At 30.6% G+C, this 18,365-nt stretch overlaps 2 protein-coding genes across 2 annotated transcripts; both read left to right on the top strand.

Moving 5' to 3' along the window:
* Positions 1-1,583: 1,583 nt before the first annotated feature.
* Positions 1,584-2,686, top strand: LOC114406515 (ethylene-responsive transcription factor 13-like). The gene has a single exon (XM_028369233.1). The coding sequence runs from the start codon at positions 1,709-1,711 to the stop codon at positions 2,294-2,296; it is 588 nt and encodes a 195-aa protein (XP_028225034.1). The 5' UTR covers positions 1,584-1,708; the 3' UTR covers positions 2,297-2,686.
* An 11,760-nt stretch (positions 2,687-14,446) lies between these two features.
* Positions 14,447-16,654, top strand: LOC114405174 (chromo domain-containing protein LHP1-like). The gene is made up of 4 exons (XM_028367817.1): positions 14,447-14,794; positions 15,532-15,557; positions 15,800-15,886; positions 16,222-16,654. Exons 1-4 carry the CDS (start codon positions 14,447-14,449, stop codon positions 16,616-16,618), a joined length of 858 nt encoding a protein of 285 aa, XP_028223618.1. The 3' UTR covers positions 16,619-16,654.
* Positions 16,655-18,365: the final 1,711 nt, after the last annotated feature.

The raw sequence follows: 18,365 nt of genomic DNA, 5'->3' as shown, positions 1-18,365 counted from the left end.
AAAATTCGTAAAAAAAAATTGCTTGAAAAACCCATAAGAATAAGAAAAAGTTAATGTATGAAAATTATTATTAATACTTAAGAAAATTGTTTATAATAGTAATAATAATAAAATTAATTTCAGTTAATATGTTTTTTTAGTGTCCGTTCACTTACTTAAAATTCTTAATAATTAAGAAACAAATAACTGTAAAGAATAATTAAAAATATTAGAAAAAATCTTATTAAAATCAATTAGAATAATATATATATATATATATATATATATATATATAGGGGGGGGGGGGGGGGGCATGGCCCCCTACGTTACAACAAAGATCAGCCAGTGTTTCAAGGCTTAAACCGACTTGTTAATTTGCAAAGGAATTTAAATCTATTATTTAGATAGATCTTTTGGCCTAATCGAAAGATCTAACTATAAAATAAACTCTTAAATTTTAAAGGATTCTTCACCTTAAAAATATGTTAGAGATATATATCAGTTATGTTCAGATCTTGTTTTGAAAAGCAGACCAAGCTTAAAATGCATAAAGTATAGCTTTCATGTATGAACTAGGAACACCAAAAGAATGTAAATCTTGTATAACTTTCATGTATGAACTATGAACACCAAGCTCTTTTTATTATCAATATATATTATACTTTTGTCTTTTAACGTACACCAAAAGAAGCCTCTGGTAACTTAATCTGTTTTCTCCCCAAGCTGTGTCCAAACTTCTATAATCACCGATCATTATCTAATGAAAGAGACGGAGGTGAGATGTGGAAACCAGTTATTAATTAAGAATGATAAAAGTTAGTAATAGATTTATTTTTAATTGTTGACTGACTTTAAAAAAAATCATAAATTTGTATAGATTTAACTTTTTATTAAATGAATTTATTTTTTATTTTATAATTTTTAATAAATTTTAATTAAAAACAAAATATGTATAAAAAAGTATACCCCTCCTATCTTATCTTAAATATAAGCAATAAATATCTCCTTTTCTTTATCTCAAATATAAATAAATATCAATCACTTATGACTTATTTAATAAAATTATTTCTAAAACATGTTTTATTATTTAATAAGTTCAACAACTTTTTATATACTTGGTATCAAGTTCTAATAAAAATAATTTAAATTTTTTTATTTTTAATTGAGACTCACAATTTTAACAGAAATAAAGAATTCTTTAATAAACGTGAAATATGTCTTTTATTTTATTTATAATTTACACCGGAGGGAGTATTTCCTAATCCTCATTTGGAAGAATAGTGCACACGTGCAATTTATTAATTGATACTTTTTGCCTACTGCCCTTACCAATGTTTGACCGTTTTACTCTCTTTTTTTATTCATTTTGTCACCTTACCTATCGTCACTTTCAAGTTTCAACCTTGACCAATGCTATATTAATAGAAATTTGATAATGGAATAAAAATGGAAAGTGGAGACAATCATCAACGTACTTTTTTTGTGTTTTCAAATTAAAAAGTGTATATTTTACCACGTGAGACAAACCTTATTGCACATGGGAAATTAGGAACGTTCATGGAACCACTATAAATCAATGCCACAATTGAATCGAATTTTATACTAGTCCTTTTCTCCATCTAACTTTTTTCTTATATATATAAAGCAAACACAAACATAGTCACCACATTCACAAGTCACAAACCACACAACCTACGAAAGCAACGAAACATCAAACTTGTACGGAGCAATGAGCTCTCATGCTTTAAACACCAATGTGAATGCTCTTGATCACTTTGAGATACCCGTAACGACGCCGTTTCAGGACGTTTCTGCATCGGTGCCGTCCATAGCAGCGTTCTGCCGGAGTTCTAGCTTCCGGAACATTTTCTTGACAGAGAATTGGGCGGAGCTGCCGTTGAAGGAGAACGACACCAATGACATGGTCATCTACGGTGCTTTGCGTGATGCTGCTGCCACCGGATGGTTCCCCGCCAATGGAAATGAGGTGAGTAATGTTAGTGTAGCTGTGAAAATGGAAAATGAGGGTCAAAATAGTAAAACTACAGCCGCGCGTGGCACTCGCACGCCTCCAAAGAAGGGGTTGAGCTACCGAGGCGTGCGGAGGAGGCCGTGGGGGAAGTATGCGGCGGAGATTAGGGACACTAAGAGGAATGGTGTGAGAGTGTGGCTTGGAACCTACGAAACCGCTGAGGATGCAGCTTTAGCTTATGATCGAGCTGCATTTAAGATGCGGGGCTCAAAAGCTAAGCTGAATTTTCCTCATTTAATTGGCTCGGATCATGAGCCAATTAAGGTTACGCTAAAGAAACATTGAAACATTTGTCGGATGTTTCTTTATAGTGTCCTTTGTCATCCACGGTAGCCATAAAGCGGAGTAAAGATAGCTCCTTGACAGATTTGGAGCTGGATATATGATTCAAATATGTGGCAGTTTTCAATAGACACGAGGTGGCAATAATAAAAGGGAATATATATATATATATATATATATATATATATATATATATATATATATATATATATATGAAATGTATTACTACTATCTTGCCATTCTTATGGCATTGCAGAAGTGTGAGGATAGTTTGTCATAGTATTTTTTTTTTCCTTTTTCTTTGTAATATGAATAGTTGTATCTCATGACAATGAAAATAATGAAGAATATATAACAAATTGATGGAAGGATTTAATGTTATTTAATTACTCACATTCTTGAAGTCAAGAGATCGATCTGTATAATTAATCACATATGATAAACGTGTATTTTAATTTGATTCTATTTTTTCATATTAATGTGATAATTTGCTGATGTTGCTTCATCATTTGAGGAAAGCCAGAAGAAAAGAGTAAACTAATAAGATGTAACTTTGGAAGTGAAGGTGGACACCATAAATTAAATATTTATTTAGGGTAGTTCTCGATCATATCCAGATGGTAGCTTTCTCTTTTGTCAAGGAAAAAATTTACCATAAAATTATAAATTTGATCAAAATCACGTGTGGAGAGAAACACTTTATCCTCAAACAAGAGAATATGTTTTAATTTTAAATTTTTCTTTTCCATATAAGTCTCTCTCTCTAAAAACATCTCTCATGTGATCTTAGAAATCTTAATAAATTTTAATTGATAATAAAATAATCTGTTAAAAATATATTATTATATCTAAGATGAATGCGTGTAAAAAGTAAAATGTATATTTATACTTCTAATATTTTCTATATTTAATATTAGTCTTTCAAATTTTTTTAGTATTTTCTAATTAATTTAAAAATAATTAATGCATTTTGATCCTCAGCACGATTATAATTATCATAAAGGTATAAGGTTGGTCTAATGGTAAAGGGAGAAAAAAAAGGAATATGAGTCACATGTTCAAATCCCTTCATTAATAAACATTAACGGTTAACATTTGACGATAAAAAAAATGATTATTATTAGGATAAAATATGTTTGAAATTCCTATAAAATTTAAAAAGTATTAATTTGATTCTTGTAAAAGTGAAACATATTTTTGTTGATCTTCGATGGTAACTTGTTAGATGATTTCCTAAAATGGTTAATAGACTTAATTGTTTTTTCTTAATACCTTCTCAATTACACTCAAAATACACCGGAACCCACTTTTGTTTCATCTTCCCCTCTATTATATAATCAGAAGTGCAAGAAAATCACACATGAAATGACAAAAAATTATAATTTTTGAGATTATTTAGTCACCATAAATTGTTTAATTCATTTTAAAGGATTTTAACCACCACAAATTATTTAATTCATTTATTATTAAATTACATGTATAAGTTTGTTAGACACGTCAAATTACCTTTAACAAAATTATCACTTAAGACTAACTAAAGTATTTTTATTTTGTCAAACACTATTAGAAAATATACTTTCTACATCGGTTATTTATGACTTTCAACATCGATTTTTGAACTGATGTTGAAAGTATCGACGTTGATAGTATTATCGTTAACATCGGTTTTTAAAAACCGATGTTAACGTAAAATTACCAACATCGGTTATATAAATAACCGATGTTGCTAATATGAATTACACCCAAAAAATGTATATTAATGTTGAAAGTTAACATCGGTTTTTACAAAAAATCGATGTTAACGAATGTGTTAGTGTTGACAGTTAACATCGGTTTTCTGTAAAAAAAACCGATGTTAACTGTAAAAAAACTGATGCTAACGAATGTGTTACTATTGACAGTTAACATCGGTTTTTTTACAGAAAACCGATGTTAACGTGTAAAAAAACCGATGTTAACGAATTTGTTAATGTTGACAGTTAACATCGGTTGTTTGTAAAAAACCGATGTTAACAAATGTGTTACTATTGACATTTAACATCAGTTTTTTAAAAAATCGATGTTAAGGTTAGTTAACATCGGTTTTCTATAAAAAAAAAACCGATCTTAACGAATTTGTTAATGTTGACAGTTAACATCGATTGTTTGAAAAAACCGATGTTAACGAATGTGCCACTATTGATAATTAACATCGATTTTTTCAAAAAACTGATGTTAACGAATGTGTTATTATTGACAGTTAACATCGGTTTACTGTAAAAAATCAATGTTAACGAATGTGTTCCTATTGACAGTTAACATCGGTTTTTTATAAAAAAAATCGATGTTAACGAATGTGTTACTATTGACAATTAACATCGGTTTTTTATAAAAAAAAAAAATCGATGTTAACGAATGTGTTACTGTTGACAATTAACATCGGTTTTTCAAAAAACCAATTTTAACTAACGTTAACATCGGTTTTTTATAAAAAAATATCGATGTTAACGAATGTGTTACTGTTGACAATTAACATCGGTTTTTTCAAAAAACCAATTTTGACTAACGTTAACATCGGTTTTTTATAAAAAAAAAAAAAAAAAAACCGATGTTGTTTTCAAGAATTTTTTTTTAAATAATGTCTCTGTTTTTACAAAAAAAAAACCAAAATTTAACCTGTAAATTTAAAATCAAACCACACAGCACACAACATATATCATTTGCATTCTGTTTTCAAATAGGTTTTAGCAAAAAACTAGCTATCAACAAAGGTTATTCAATGTTAAGATGAAACAACAATTATAAAAAATGTAATGCAAAGTATGTAAACTAATTAAGTAACCTAAAGTTACATAGTTGTCTAGCATCCTATATTTGATTTCTAACTTTTAGATAATATTGTGCCCACTGGATGCGTAGCGCCTTGAATCTCTCTGCTTCCAATGGTCTAACTTCATTAAAATACTGCATGATCAAATAAAAAAATAAATTAATAATGTAATAACAATTATAAGAAAACCAACTTTGTTTGAAATAAAAAATTACCGTCTCCCAATTATTCCTGAAAGATCCTAAGATTATCGTGGACATCCAGTGCATCACGTAGTAGCCACATTCAGTGATTCCTTTTTGTCTATTACACTAAATACATAATGAAATTTGGATATTAATTAAACGTTAACTACAATTAGTGTACACACACATAAAATATATATAAGTAGAACTTTTATTTAAATCACGTACCTTAACAACAATCCACCTAGCAGCAGCTTTGGATTTCGGTTGTGGAGCATCATCAAGTCCTTTCAAAGCACTAGTGTTGAATATGAGGAACATTAAAATATTGATGTTGTTGAGTTATGCCAATGAAAATGTATTGAAAACAATACTGACCTGTTAATTATTCCCTTAAGGTAGTTGTCTGGCCTGTTATGTAAAGAACAAAATCTCGTAGGCAAAATGACGACCATTTGCCAGTGTCCGCTGCAGTAGAGACGAATATGAGTTATTGTAATAGTATAAATTATTTAAATTCAATTATTGTGTTTGACTTACCCATTCAGGTATACTCCAAGGTAAACATCTCGTTTTGAACTCTGTATCCAACTCTTGATATAACTTTCGGATTCAAATTGTGATTGCCCAGATCTCTGAATGGACTGTGGCTCGAGGAATCCATACACATCAAAATTCCCCGCTCGCACACTTGTCTCAGTCAGATGGCTGTGTTGTTAAGTAAAAGTTAATTATGTATAAATTTAAAACAATTACTTTGGTAATTAATAGTAATCTAAAATGGCTTACAGAATCCACAACTGTATAACAGATATGCTGAGACATTGACCACCGTGTGCAATTTCAGAGAGATCTTCGTGCTTTATATACAATGGAAAGTTTTGATTAAACACCCCGAATATGATAATATCCCACATAACCTGGAGAGGCTTCAAAAACAGTTGTGGGATGCTCAATGTCATCAGGTACAGGGGGTCATCGACCTCTTTATCCGGGCTTTCTGGAGGTTTTGCTAGAGGCACAGCTGCTGCCTGTTGATAAAACATAGTTAATTAGCAAGTTTTGATTACAGTGAACAAATTAATTGAAAAAAATAAACATATAATCAGAGTAAAATACCTGTTTTGATAAACGCTTCACAAGATATGTTGGCCAAGCAAGGAAGGTGTTAAGTGTCTGCCCCACTAAGGTAACCTCGTCAGTGGGTACAGGAACGAGAGTCTCTGCATCTTTAACCTCCTCAACACCAACCTTGACTTGGCCATGTAACAAAGGGATGTTGTGAACTGTTGTGGATCCCTCATAAAGTCTTCCTAGGGCAACCAGGCGGGAAGGATTTTCTTCAATGTATAGCCCGCATTTGTCTGAGTGACCCGTCCCTGGATCGTTCCCTGAGGAAGCAACACAACTCTCCTTTGTGCTGACACGAGGACTTGAGGGACCAACCTCTGACTCTGGAAGTAGTGCAAGTCCCTGTGATTGCATCTTAGACTGAAACTGGGACTACATCTGGTTGAAGGATGCCATCATGTTTCAAGTCACTTTTTCTGTGATTGACTCCTCCAGTTGGTCTCTGATTTGTTGGGTCAGTTGTTCTAGGTCTTCAGGAGACATGGAGGAAGAACTGCGGGACGTTCGTGAAGCCGGTCCAAAGTATTGCTTTATGGTGACACCGGCTCCAACAGCACGAACACGGCCAGGGTGCTCTGGTCGCCCAATGGCAGCAGTTAGGATATCTTGACGTCCATGGGGGACGAACGATCCCTGTGACGCTTGCTCGTCCAAAGAATCATGTACCGAACACATATTTGTCCAAGGAATTCACAGAATACACAAAGATAATTACAATTATTAATAAAAAATGACTTACAATCCTGTCAGCTATTTCCTTTGCTGCCTCAGACGTCATCTGTCCAGTTTTCTTCGTGCAAGCCATCTTCCATTTCACGTGGCATCTGATGGGAGATGGAAAGTCAATGATGCCCTCAGTGCTTCCAGACTGGGCAGCTTCTTCCATTCTTTTCTGTGTTCTCAGCCATGATCTTTTCTTCTAAATATTCATAACCCCCACGAGACAATACGTGGGGGGCAGTGTTTTGCTTCTGGGAGGCATGTGCCTTTTTTCGCACATCTTACAAAAGTTTAACATTAATGAAAATGATTATTACAATAAATTATAAGAAGTGATTTTGTTGTGGAAAACAACTAAAATGACAAAGTACATACCTCTCATGAGGCGTCTCTGTGGGTCTGACAAAACTGGGTCCATTTCTCCTTGCTAATGCCATATTTTTCACAGACAATGTCGTCCGCACCATCCTTGTCGGCTGCAAGTGCTCATTTCCTAGTCATGTCAGATTTAAACTGCCTCCAGCGCTCGCCGACAATTTGACGAATTTTCTTCTTTGTCCTACTGTCAGAAGATTCAGGGATTTCAAATTCCGCCTGACAAACAATAAATTAGGTTTTATTGTAAGTAAATAACAAATTTAGACTATTAAAGAAAATCAACGAAGAAAACTCAGATACCTAAATATCCTCCCATATCAAATCCTTCTGAGCAGTAGGGACTTCCTTCCAGGTGTCATATGTCACGTTGACCTTATCATGAGCGACAATCCCCAAATATGTTCTTAATTTGTTCTTGTGGGAACCGTCGGCCTTGCCGGTAGCAGGATCGACGTTGACCACAGGTCTTTCTGCCCCAGGTGGTCTAGTGGCCAATGATCGTAGTCGTGTCGCCTTGCGTGTCCGCTTCAACGTAGATGGAGACGCTGATGCGCCTGCAGGAGGAGGAGGCGAGGCAGGTGGAGTAGCCATGGTCCTTTAAAGAGAAAAAATTGAGTTAGTTAATATTATCAAAAAACACTGTATGAGTTATGTAAATGAATGTACCGAAATGAAATACTATATTAGAAAATTATGTTAGATAATGTTAATTAATTCTCCTTCATCATGATCATTACAATTAGCATGAACGTCGTCAGCTTCTTCTTCTCCGATGCTGTTAGAAGTCATTTGTGTAGACAAAGGATTAACATAAGTGTCCATGTATGAATCATCATCTTCTACATTAACACCAATTGTTTTCCCGTGTAGAACCACAAACCCCCTTTCATCATAAGGGTCTTGCACATAAAATACTTGCTTAGTTTGTTCTGCCATGATGAAAGGGTCATTCTGGTAAGCTAGTTTCTTTAGGTCTACCAACGTAAATCCTACATCATCAGTCCGCACACCGGTGTTGCTGTCAACCCACTTACATTTGAAAACACAAACAGTAAATTTGACATAGTTAAGCTCCCATATTTCATCAATGAAGCCAAAGTAAGGGATTGAAGCTACACAGGGATTGTCATCATGTACAGTTGCAAAGTGTTGAGATTCAGCCCTTAGGGTGACCCCGCTGTTTTGCATTGTACTTTTGTCGTCTTGTGCTTTTGTATAAAATGAATATGCTTTATACAAGACTTGACCTTTTCATCTATTTTCTCACATGAATGTTTTGCATTTACTTTTAATTTTTTTATATAAATTTAGATTATATCTCACTTAATTAATGATGAAAAATAGATATATACATTGTTCACATGACACATTAGAATATCCATTCATGCTCAATAAGATCCCTACCATAGTGCGAAGTGCTGGGGTGAGATTACCTAACTAGGTCCCTCCATGCTTCATGCAATCATTTCAAGCAGACTAAATAAGTGATTGATGATTTAGAAAAAGTACAGGCTCATATTCCCTGCATCATGACAACTATGGAAATTGTCATGAAATAAAACATAATAGGTACCTAAATTGAAAAACCAAATGACAAGAAAAATGTAATCTTAAAAAAAATATAAGCCTCAGAACAGTAAATTTTTATTAGCATTAAATAATTGTATTTTATGTAGGATAAAAAATTTAATAATAAGAAGCTTAGTAATTCAAATATATAAGTTTTTGTAGCTTGATATTTAGTACATGTTTGGTAAATATTATTTTGAGTGTAAATTTATCTTTACTCACTTAGTAATTCAATATACGGAAGTTTCACGAAAATGTTGAGTCCATTACAAGTTACATAGAGAAGAGAAGGGATGTGAATCATATGATGCTACTATATGTCTAACTTGAGGCATTTTTCTCACGGAGTGACTATTTGCTCTGTAGTGTAGATGGGAGCTCCACTAGTGATATGTATGTGATGTAAAGATGACATAGGATGATAATGCGCTTAAAAGGGGAGGCTGGCTATAAAATCATAGTAAAGCTTATAGTCACCATTTCAGTTTATAAGAACAATAATTATTTATAATAACTTCCTTTTATAGTTTTATTTCACAAGGAACAGAGTGCTGATATGAATGAGAATGTGGCATGATATCAAAGGTATGATGACGAGAGTGAAATCAAGCAATTTATTAAGTTGTTTTAAAATAAAAAAATTAGTAAATTATAAAATAAATAAAAAATTGATATTCGTAAAGTCTAATTCAATAAATGGCATTAATAACGTTGTATGAAAGGGCATGCAACTAAATCATAAGCACACAAAAACACCAAAGTCAGGCAATACTTATTTATTATAGGACAAAAGTTACATGTTACTAGTACACTACTCCCTCTAAACTCATATTATAAGAAAAATAATTAATTTCATACTAATTGAGAAAGTTAGTTGACATCATTTAATTTTTTTAATCTCTAATAAAAAATAAGGTTATTTTTAAAAATATCTTTAATTGAAATTTATTATCACAAATAAAAAGAATTATTAAAGATAAAATTAGAATTAATTAGATTTATTTATTTAAGTTGAACATGAAAAAATACTTTTTTCTTATATATAAGTGTTGAGGGAGTAGTATATTAGTTAGAGGTATTATTATTCTGACATAAAAATGAATGTTTTGGCAAATGGCATAGCATAACAGGCACAAGACGAGTGGAGTGGAGTACCTCCTGTTAGTGTAGTAAGCTCTAGCCCCATTAAGAACAAAGCCATATTTTTCTATCAAGGAAATGAGATTGGTGACAATAGCCTTAGTTGTGTCATGCATTTTACTGGCCAGCAGGCCCCTAACAAAAGCAGGTAAGCAGTGGCAGGCCAAATAGCAATAATAACAAAGTGCAGAAGCAAGGTCAAAGTCAAGGCCACCTAACAAAGTGCAGAAGCAAGGTCAAAGTGCAGAGCCGGGAATGATTTTTTATAACCAGATATTTTTTATAGCCAGCCTCCCCTTTTAAGCGCTATGATTTATGAGACCCACCATCGCCATGGATAGTGCTTGGTTTAGTAAATGCTATAAATTAATTCCATGTACATGCGTTATGCCATATCAAAATGTGAATAAATAAATAAATAAATATAAATGGTCCATTTAGGTGTGTTTGATTTACATAAGAGAATCAGAGAAAAAAAATAAAATACAAGATAAACTTTTAGATCAAAATAAAATATAAAAGATATAAATCTCATAGTACCATTTTTTTAATATATTATTTTCTTCCTCACAGAGTCAATAAAATCAGCATAAAAACGCAAACCCTAACTTGAGGCATTTTTCTCACAGAGTCTATAGAAAAATCATCATTCACCACATATAAATATCAATGATGAACCTACATAATCCTCAAGTAGCAGAATGGAAACTCACCTACACTAGCAATCCATCCAGAGAGGTCTAAAGGTGCCAAAGCCTCCAAAACCAGCAAAAGAGTTTTTATATCCTGTTCGATCCTAAAGATAAAAGAAAGAAAAACTAAAGTTAAATATAAGTTGGATCTATTTTATAGAAGAAAAAAAATAAATTAAGTAAAATGGCGCTGTGTTCACAAAACCAACACTTTACCACTTTGTGGCGCTGTGTTCTTCGTGGTGCTGTGTTCTTTGCTTTTGGGAATTTTGAGTTGGCGCTGTGTTCTTTGCTTTTGGGAATTTTGAGTTCACAAAAACGCATTTTACCACTCACACTCTGAAAAATAAAGCTCACACACTGAAAAACGACCACGTTTTGACTTTTTTTTATTGGATTCAAAGAAACTTGCGGGAAACACATTTCCCATTTTTTAAAAGAAATTATTTTTTCATATACTTTAAATAAATTATAGATTAAGTTATTAATGACATTTTAATTTAATCAATATATTTAATTTAATAAAAAATAAATAATACAAACATATTTAAGAGTTAAATTATATTTTTGGTTAAATATATAATTTTTAATTTTATTGTAATTAGTATTATAACTATAATTATTTATTTAACTATTGAAATAATTCATTTATATTTTAATAATTATAAAAAAATATGAAATAATTACATAATTATGTAATTAATAATTAAATATAATATATAATAATAAAATTATATATAACTACATTATTAATAATTATAAACATATATGTAGCAAGACGGGTAGGGGAGTGGGATGGAGAGTAATATACAATTAGCAATTTGTGGTGAATACGTACACATTCACTGAGAGTAATTTTATTTTCATCTCTATTTGTTGTGTCAAGCTTATCTTTTAAGCATAGCAAGTCTGAGAATATTTACTCTACTCAACTCGATGCTTGTGCATGTTGTGTGGTACATCGTTGTTGGCGCTGACATTGATGAGTGTTGGTTTTGATTATAATTTTGAAGCATCGAGTGAAGAGTAGAGAGCCACTCGCTACCTTGCTTCTTCTCATGGTGCTCCATAAAACACTAGTAAACTTTTTCATTTTTTTAAAATAAAACGTTAAATTTGATATATTATAAGAATTGTTTGTTATTTATTGATGTGTATTTTAGTGTTAGTTTGTTAGTTAAAATGGATGTTTGTCTGCATTTTGGTTTCTTTAGGAAAATATCGTGGTTAAGGAATCAATTTAAAATTTGTTTACGACAATCGTAAATGAGAGTAGTGAGTGGTTTGCATAGAAATTACATGATAAAAAAAGTAAAAAGATAGAGAAGTCCAAGTAAAAATATATACCAAATAAGGAAATCACATTTATTATTGGTAAATGTATACATACTATAAAAAATTGCAAAATATAATTAACATTTAATTTAACTATTTACAAATTACTATTTTTTATATAGCACTTTTATAATGTAGAGAGGAGTTTACATTTGTGTATATTATTATATTCAACTATAACAAATAATAACTCTAAAGTATGGAATTTATTTGATGTGTGTATATGTTTGGGATTATTTTTTTAGATGATTTTTCGTCTTTCCTAGTAATATTAATGTTTTCTAGTAGTTCTTCAAGTAGCAAAAATGACTAGTGAGAGCTTTTTTTTGCTGGGGGAGTATATTTTTTTTTTGTCAAAGATTGTATTTAGTGTAAGCGATGGAGAAAAACACACATCTATTTTATTGAGCACAACATGAGAAAGAAGACATAATAATAATAAAAAAAAAATCAACACCTAAACATTATTTATTTTATTCAACGTGATTTAATCTTTCATCCTATATATCTACATGATTTGAACCTAGACACAATCTTTTCACAATAAGTTTTTAAAATAAATTGGATAAACTTACAAACCTTACCTTCCCTCCACATGACCTAACATTCTAAATTTTAAATGAAAAAAAAAATATCTAATTTAAAAATTAAATAATATCTTTAAAATCTAAACAAATCATAAAACTAAAATAATATCTTCTAAATCTAAATAATATTATAACGATTTGAAATTACAAATTTATCTCCAACATTAAGTACTTGTTGATTTAAAGAGTAAATGTATGAAAGTAAAAATCTATGTACTTTTTCAAAGAGTAATTTACTCTTTAAATTATTGAGGTATTTTTATCCTTTAGCTTGACAAGAATCCTTTACCTTGATTATAATTTTGAACCCATGTATTTTGTATTTAAGCCCTTTTATTTTTGGAGGGAGTCAATTTCTAATCTAATTAAATTCCAAAAAAAATGGTAATTTTATAGTCTTGTGCGTCAGTGAATAAATATGTATTATATAATTATTACTACATATCTTAATAAACAGTATTTGACTTTATTTTTGCAGAAAAATAAAACCGTAATAGGTGATTTCTCAAAATATTAATGACGCTGACGCTGACTTCGTAGAAAAAAACTAATTTTTTATTTTTATAATAATTAAATAAAAATATATTAATAAAAGATTTTAATTTTTTTATGATATAATTATTTTTACCAACATTCTATAAAAATTCTATAAAAGTTAAATTCTATTATTAAAAACAGTTTTTTTACATTTTCAAATTAACTAATATCAAATAATTTATATAAATGTGTGTTATATTTAAATGATAATCATGAAATAATAAAATTAAAATTACAAAATTCATTTTAAAAATTTAGTTTAATTTTTAAATGCTTACCTTTTGAATTTATTAATTTTTTTATTTTTTAATTAAAATATAATTAATAACACAATATATGATTTTTTTAAATATATAAATAATTACAAAAAAGTTTATATTAACATCGGTTTTTTGGAAAACCGATGTTAACATTTCATACGTTAACATCGGTTTTCCAAAAACCGATGTTAACATCATTAGTTAACATCGGTTTTTAAAAAACCGATATTAATGTTTATGCATTAACATCGATTTTTTGGAAAAACCGATGTTAAGAAGGATACTTTATTTACAAATATGCCACCGCGTTTAACTTAACATCGGTTTTGGACAAAACCGATATTAATAAGCCGATGTTAAAACTGTTTTTTGTAGTAGTGAAAGATCAAATTAATATGAAATAATTTATAAAAACACAATTAATACTTTTCAAATTTCTCATCAACCCCAAACATATTTTATGCCTATGATTATCATTTAATAAGTATAAAATGTCAACAAATGCACTTTGAGAATCAAAACTTCAGTTTTTATAAATTAGAGGAACAATAAAGGACAATCAAATTTTGTCATTCAGTCCTTTAGTGTATCTATTTAATGATATTTTTTTTACTGCTTTAAATACAATTTTTTCATTTAATATCTTATTTATAACACAAATGAAAGTCAATGTATTTAATAATTACATGTTTTTGATTTTTTAATACATTAAATATATGTATTTTTATTTAATGCATTATTAATTACAAAACAACAAGAAAATTAATAAATATAAGGTTGTTCCTTTTCAATTTTTGTTGTGTTGTTGCAATGAAGGGTGGTGGTGGGATGAAAAAGGCTAACTTTGAGGCTCTGAACGTTGTTGTTGTTGGTGGTGGTGTTGATTTGGGTGGTGGAGATGGTGGGGGTGTCAAAGTTCAAAATTTTGAGGGGATCAAGGGTACTCGATTGCGGAAAAGTGAAGAAGAGGAAAAATCCCATGTGAAGAGTAATGAAGGTGAAGAAGAAGATGATGGCCCTGAGGGAGAGAAAGAAGATGAAGAAAATGTTGCTTGTAGTGGTACTGCTGCTGGGGCTCAAAGAGGACAACAAGGTGTTGTTGTTCTTGGTGAAAATTTCTTTGAAGTTGAAGCTATACGTCGTAAGAGGGTGCGCAAGGTAAAAAGTTCTCTATTTTTCTCTTCTTTGGTCATTCTGGGTTTGCTTCTTTTTCTCCTTATAATGAGTTTTTTTTTTAGTTTTTTTTTACCTACCTTTATCTGTAATGGGGATTTTTTTCTTCTAGTTATTATTTTGGTCTAATGGGGGTACCTATTCATGTAGCCGATTTCATAGGCTTTGTTGTGTTCTTCTTCTCATTCTTTGGTGGTTAAGGATTATGTTTTTCCTTATTTTGTTTTGTGTTGTGTTGTTTTTTTTTTTATTTGAATGGGTTTTTTCTGAGTTTTTTTGGTCTAGTTTTATCTATAATGGGATTTTTTTCTAGTTTTTTTTGGGTCTAATGAGGGTACCTTTTCATGTAGCCAACCTCTCATGCTTTGTTATTGTTTTTTCTTCTTATATATTCTTCTTTGGTGATTGAGGGTTATGTTTTTTTTTCCTTATTTTGTGTTGTGTCTGTATGGTTTTTTTTAATTAATTTATTTGTAATGGGGATTTTTATTAGTAATGTTTTTGGTCTAGTTTTATTTGTAGTGGAGATTTTTTTCTAGTTTTTTTTTGCTCTTATGGGGTATAGATTTTCTGGATTGATGTCATGTGGTTTACGTAATCCATCTCTGATAGTGGAATAGTATTTTGTTGTTGCTGACAATCTTCTTTTTTGGCCTGACTTGTTTTTTGTTTTTTGGGTTCTCCTTTACGACAATGTTGATTTAAAATGTTGTAAATGACAGGGTCAAGTTCAATACTTAATCAAATGGTGAGTAACCCTTTTTGCTCATTTGTCTTTTGTTCTTATTTAATTTCTTGGCTGGGTTGTGATGAAAGATAAGGATGTGACAAATGATGTTATGAAAAATAAGGAGAGATTGAAAGAAAATGGAGTATAAATGGGTTGATAGATAGCGGGAATGTATGGATATGATTACTCAAAGGGAAAAGGGTCTAGTGTGCAATTTTTTTATATATATTGCTGACTAGTTCATTTGTTTATCACCAAAGGAATGGGTGGCCTGAGACAACCAACACTTGGGAGCCTCCAGAAAATCTAGAGTATATTCCTGATATTGTTGAAGCTTTTGAGGAGAGGTATTTCCTTTCTCTCCATCAAATTTTTACATTTTTCTTTGGACTCTATTAAATTATGAGTTTAAGGATGTGAAAATGAATATATTATGATTATATTTTGTATTTGTGATATATTTTGTTGTGATTGTGAATAGGTTGCTCATAAGAAAGAGATACAAAAGACTGTTACGAAGGAATACTAAGACAATTTCTTTTAACCAATCACATACAGAGTGTTAGAAAAAAAGTGTGGAAAGAGTGTTGTTAGGATTCCTCTTTTTTGAAACTAGTTGGATTTATATGTCTAGATTGAGAAAATTGTCTCACATTCTTTTTTTTTTTTTGTGGTTTTAAAGCTTGATGTCAAGAAAACATCGTAAGCGGAAACGCAAGCATATGGTGCATGATACTCAACACAAAAAGTGCAAGCATACACACTCTTCTCCTCCTCTTAATGATCATAGCCTTCCTGATATTCCCGACTTCCCTCAAACTGCGTTGTTTTGTGGTGGTGCTGAAGGCAGCAATCTTGGAAAAGCCACACCGGCCAGTAATGCTAACAAGTCTGCAAATGGTTCAAAACAAAATATTGAAAGGAATGAGGAAAATGATTATGAATCTAAAGCTATGACTATCAATGGGAATGATACAGACAAGCTTGCAATACAAATTCCAGAAGCTAAGAATAAATTGAAAGATATATATGGATATATTAAAACTTTTCTAATCAAAGTATCTCAATTTGTTAAATGATATTATGTTGCATGTAATGTAACTAAAAGTAAAATAGATATGTCAATTTTTTCCATAAAAATAAAATTTAAATTTACATTATATTTTTTGTGCAGAATGTACCTTAATAAATAGTTATTGTGTTTACATAGATATATAGTTAATCCTTCAAATAAGTAGCATATTTTGATATTGCTCGGAAGTTGGAATGCATTATAAAAGACCTAGCTTCGAGATATATTGTTTAAATATAAATCTAACCATTCTATAAAGGAAAATAGAATGAAATATCTCACCAATCTTAATAGTTATTATTTCACAACCTATAGATATTGCTTTCTGTTTGATGCATTAGTCACATTCAAAACAAATAAATCAATTATCCATACACGAGTGCAATAATTTTTTGCACATCAAAACATAAAATTCTTTCATAAATTTAATTTCTGGCTACATGTCATCACAATATCTGACAAGACAAATTTGTTATCAGATATTTTCATTGACTCACTCTTTTTAAAAAAAACTAATTAGACCACGTTTAACCTAAACACATGCTTCATATGTACCACACAAGATATTGATTTGTCTTATTTTATAATTCTATTGGTTGTTCCACGTTTATAAATATTCATTCAATAAATTAGTTGAAAAAGCTTCAAACCTATTAATTTGTTTTTAGTTGTTCCGACCTTTTCAACGCCAAATATTCTCCAACAAACACACGCCAAATGCTTTACTTCCCTTGCTTCAGTGAAAGGATTACTGTCATTGTTTTATGTATGTAAAATATTACTAAATGTGGTTTTGACCACACTACACGGTACTTTTGAATATTTTACAAAATTGATTCTACTTTTATCATTATAATTTGGCCATGTTTGACAAATACTGTTTTAAAATAAACATATTTCACACGGATTAGACTTTTCACCCCAATTTTCAATCATTACTTTGTTTTCCTTTTCATTATTTTCACGTGTGAGCTCCCGTAAATTGGAGGTTATCTCTTACTAAAACTTGCCAAAAAAAGTTATCAAAGATTGAATCTAAATGCAAATTTTAGCCTTTAGGTTATTCTAAATGCAAATTTTAGCCTTTAAGTTATTCTAGATTCAATTAGAAATAACCCAAAATGGAAATTGGTGGATTTTAATGATACCAATAAGAAAAATAAATGCTATTATACAAGAAAAAAGTTTACTCGCATTGCATCCGTTACAAAAACAACTTTTGACAACGAAAAATTATTGTTTGAGGTTACTGCCTAAAAATTCTTTGTTAAAAGTTTTTGCAAGTAATGTCACTGGCATTACATATGTTTTAACAACGATAATTATTATTGTCATTTTCACATATATGTTGCTGCCATAAGTCATTTGTAGAAGTTATTATAGTTATTGTCATATTTTATATTTTACATGTCTTAAAAACTATTGTTGCTACCAAAAAACATTATTTCTTACCAATTAAAGTCACTGCCTAAAACTTTATTTATCATCGGTTATAGTCACTACAATTAGATATTTTTTCTTAACAATCAATATCTTGCTACTACCAACACCACCTGGGTGGGATATTCTTTGGAGGTTGAATGTCCTTTGTAAAGCATAAGAAACGTCAAATCTAGACTCATAATTGTCATAGATGTTCATGAAGAGGTGTATGTAGGGGTGAGAATAGGCTAGGTCGGTCTACATGGGCCTACGACTTGGCCTACATAAAGTCTGGCATGATCTGGCCTATTTAAGTAAAATGTTAGACTCAG

The sequence above is a fragment of the Glycine soja genome, chromosome 3, assembly GCF_004193775.1.
Source record: "Glycine soja cultivar W05 chromosome 3, ASM419377v2, whole genome shotgun sequence".
Taxonomy (NCBI): domain Eukaryota; kingdom Viridiplantae; phylum Streptophyta; class Magnoliopsida; order Fabales; family Fabaceae; genus Glycine; species Glycine soja.
This window is presented reverse-complemented; position numbering and strand designations above follow the sequence as displayed.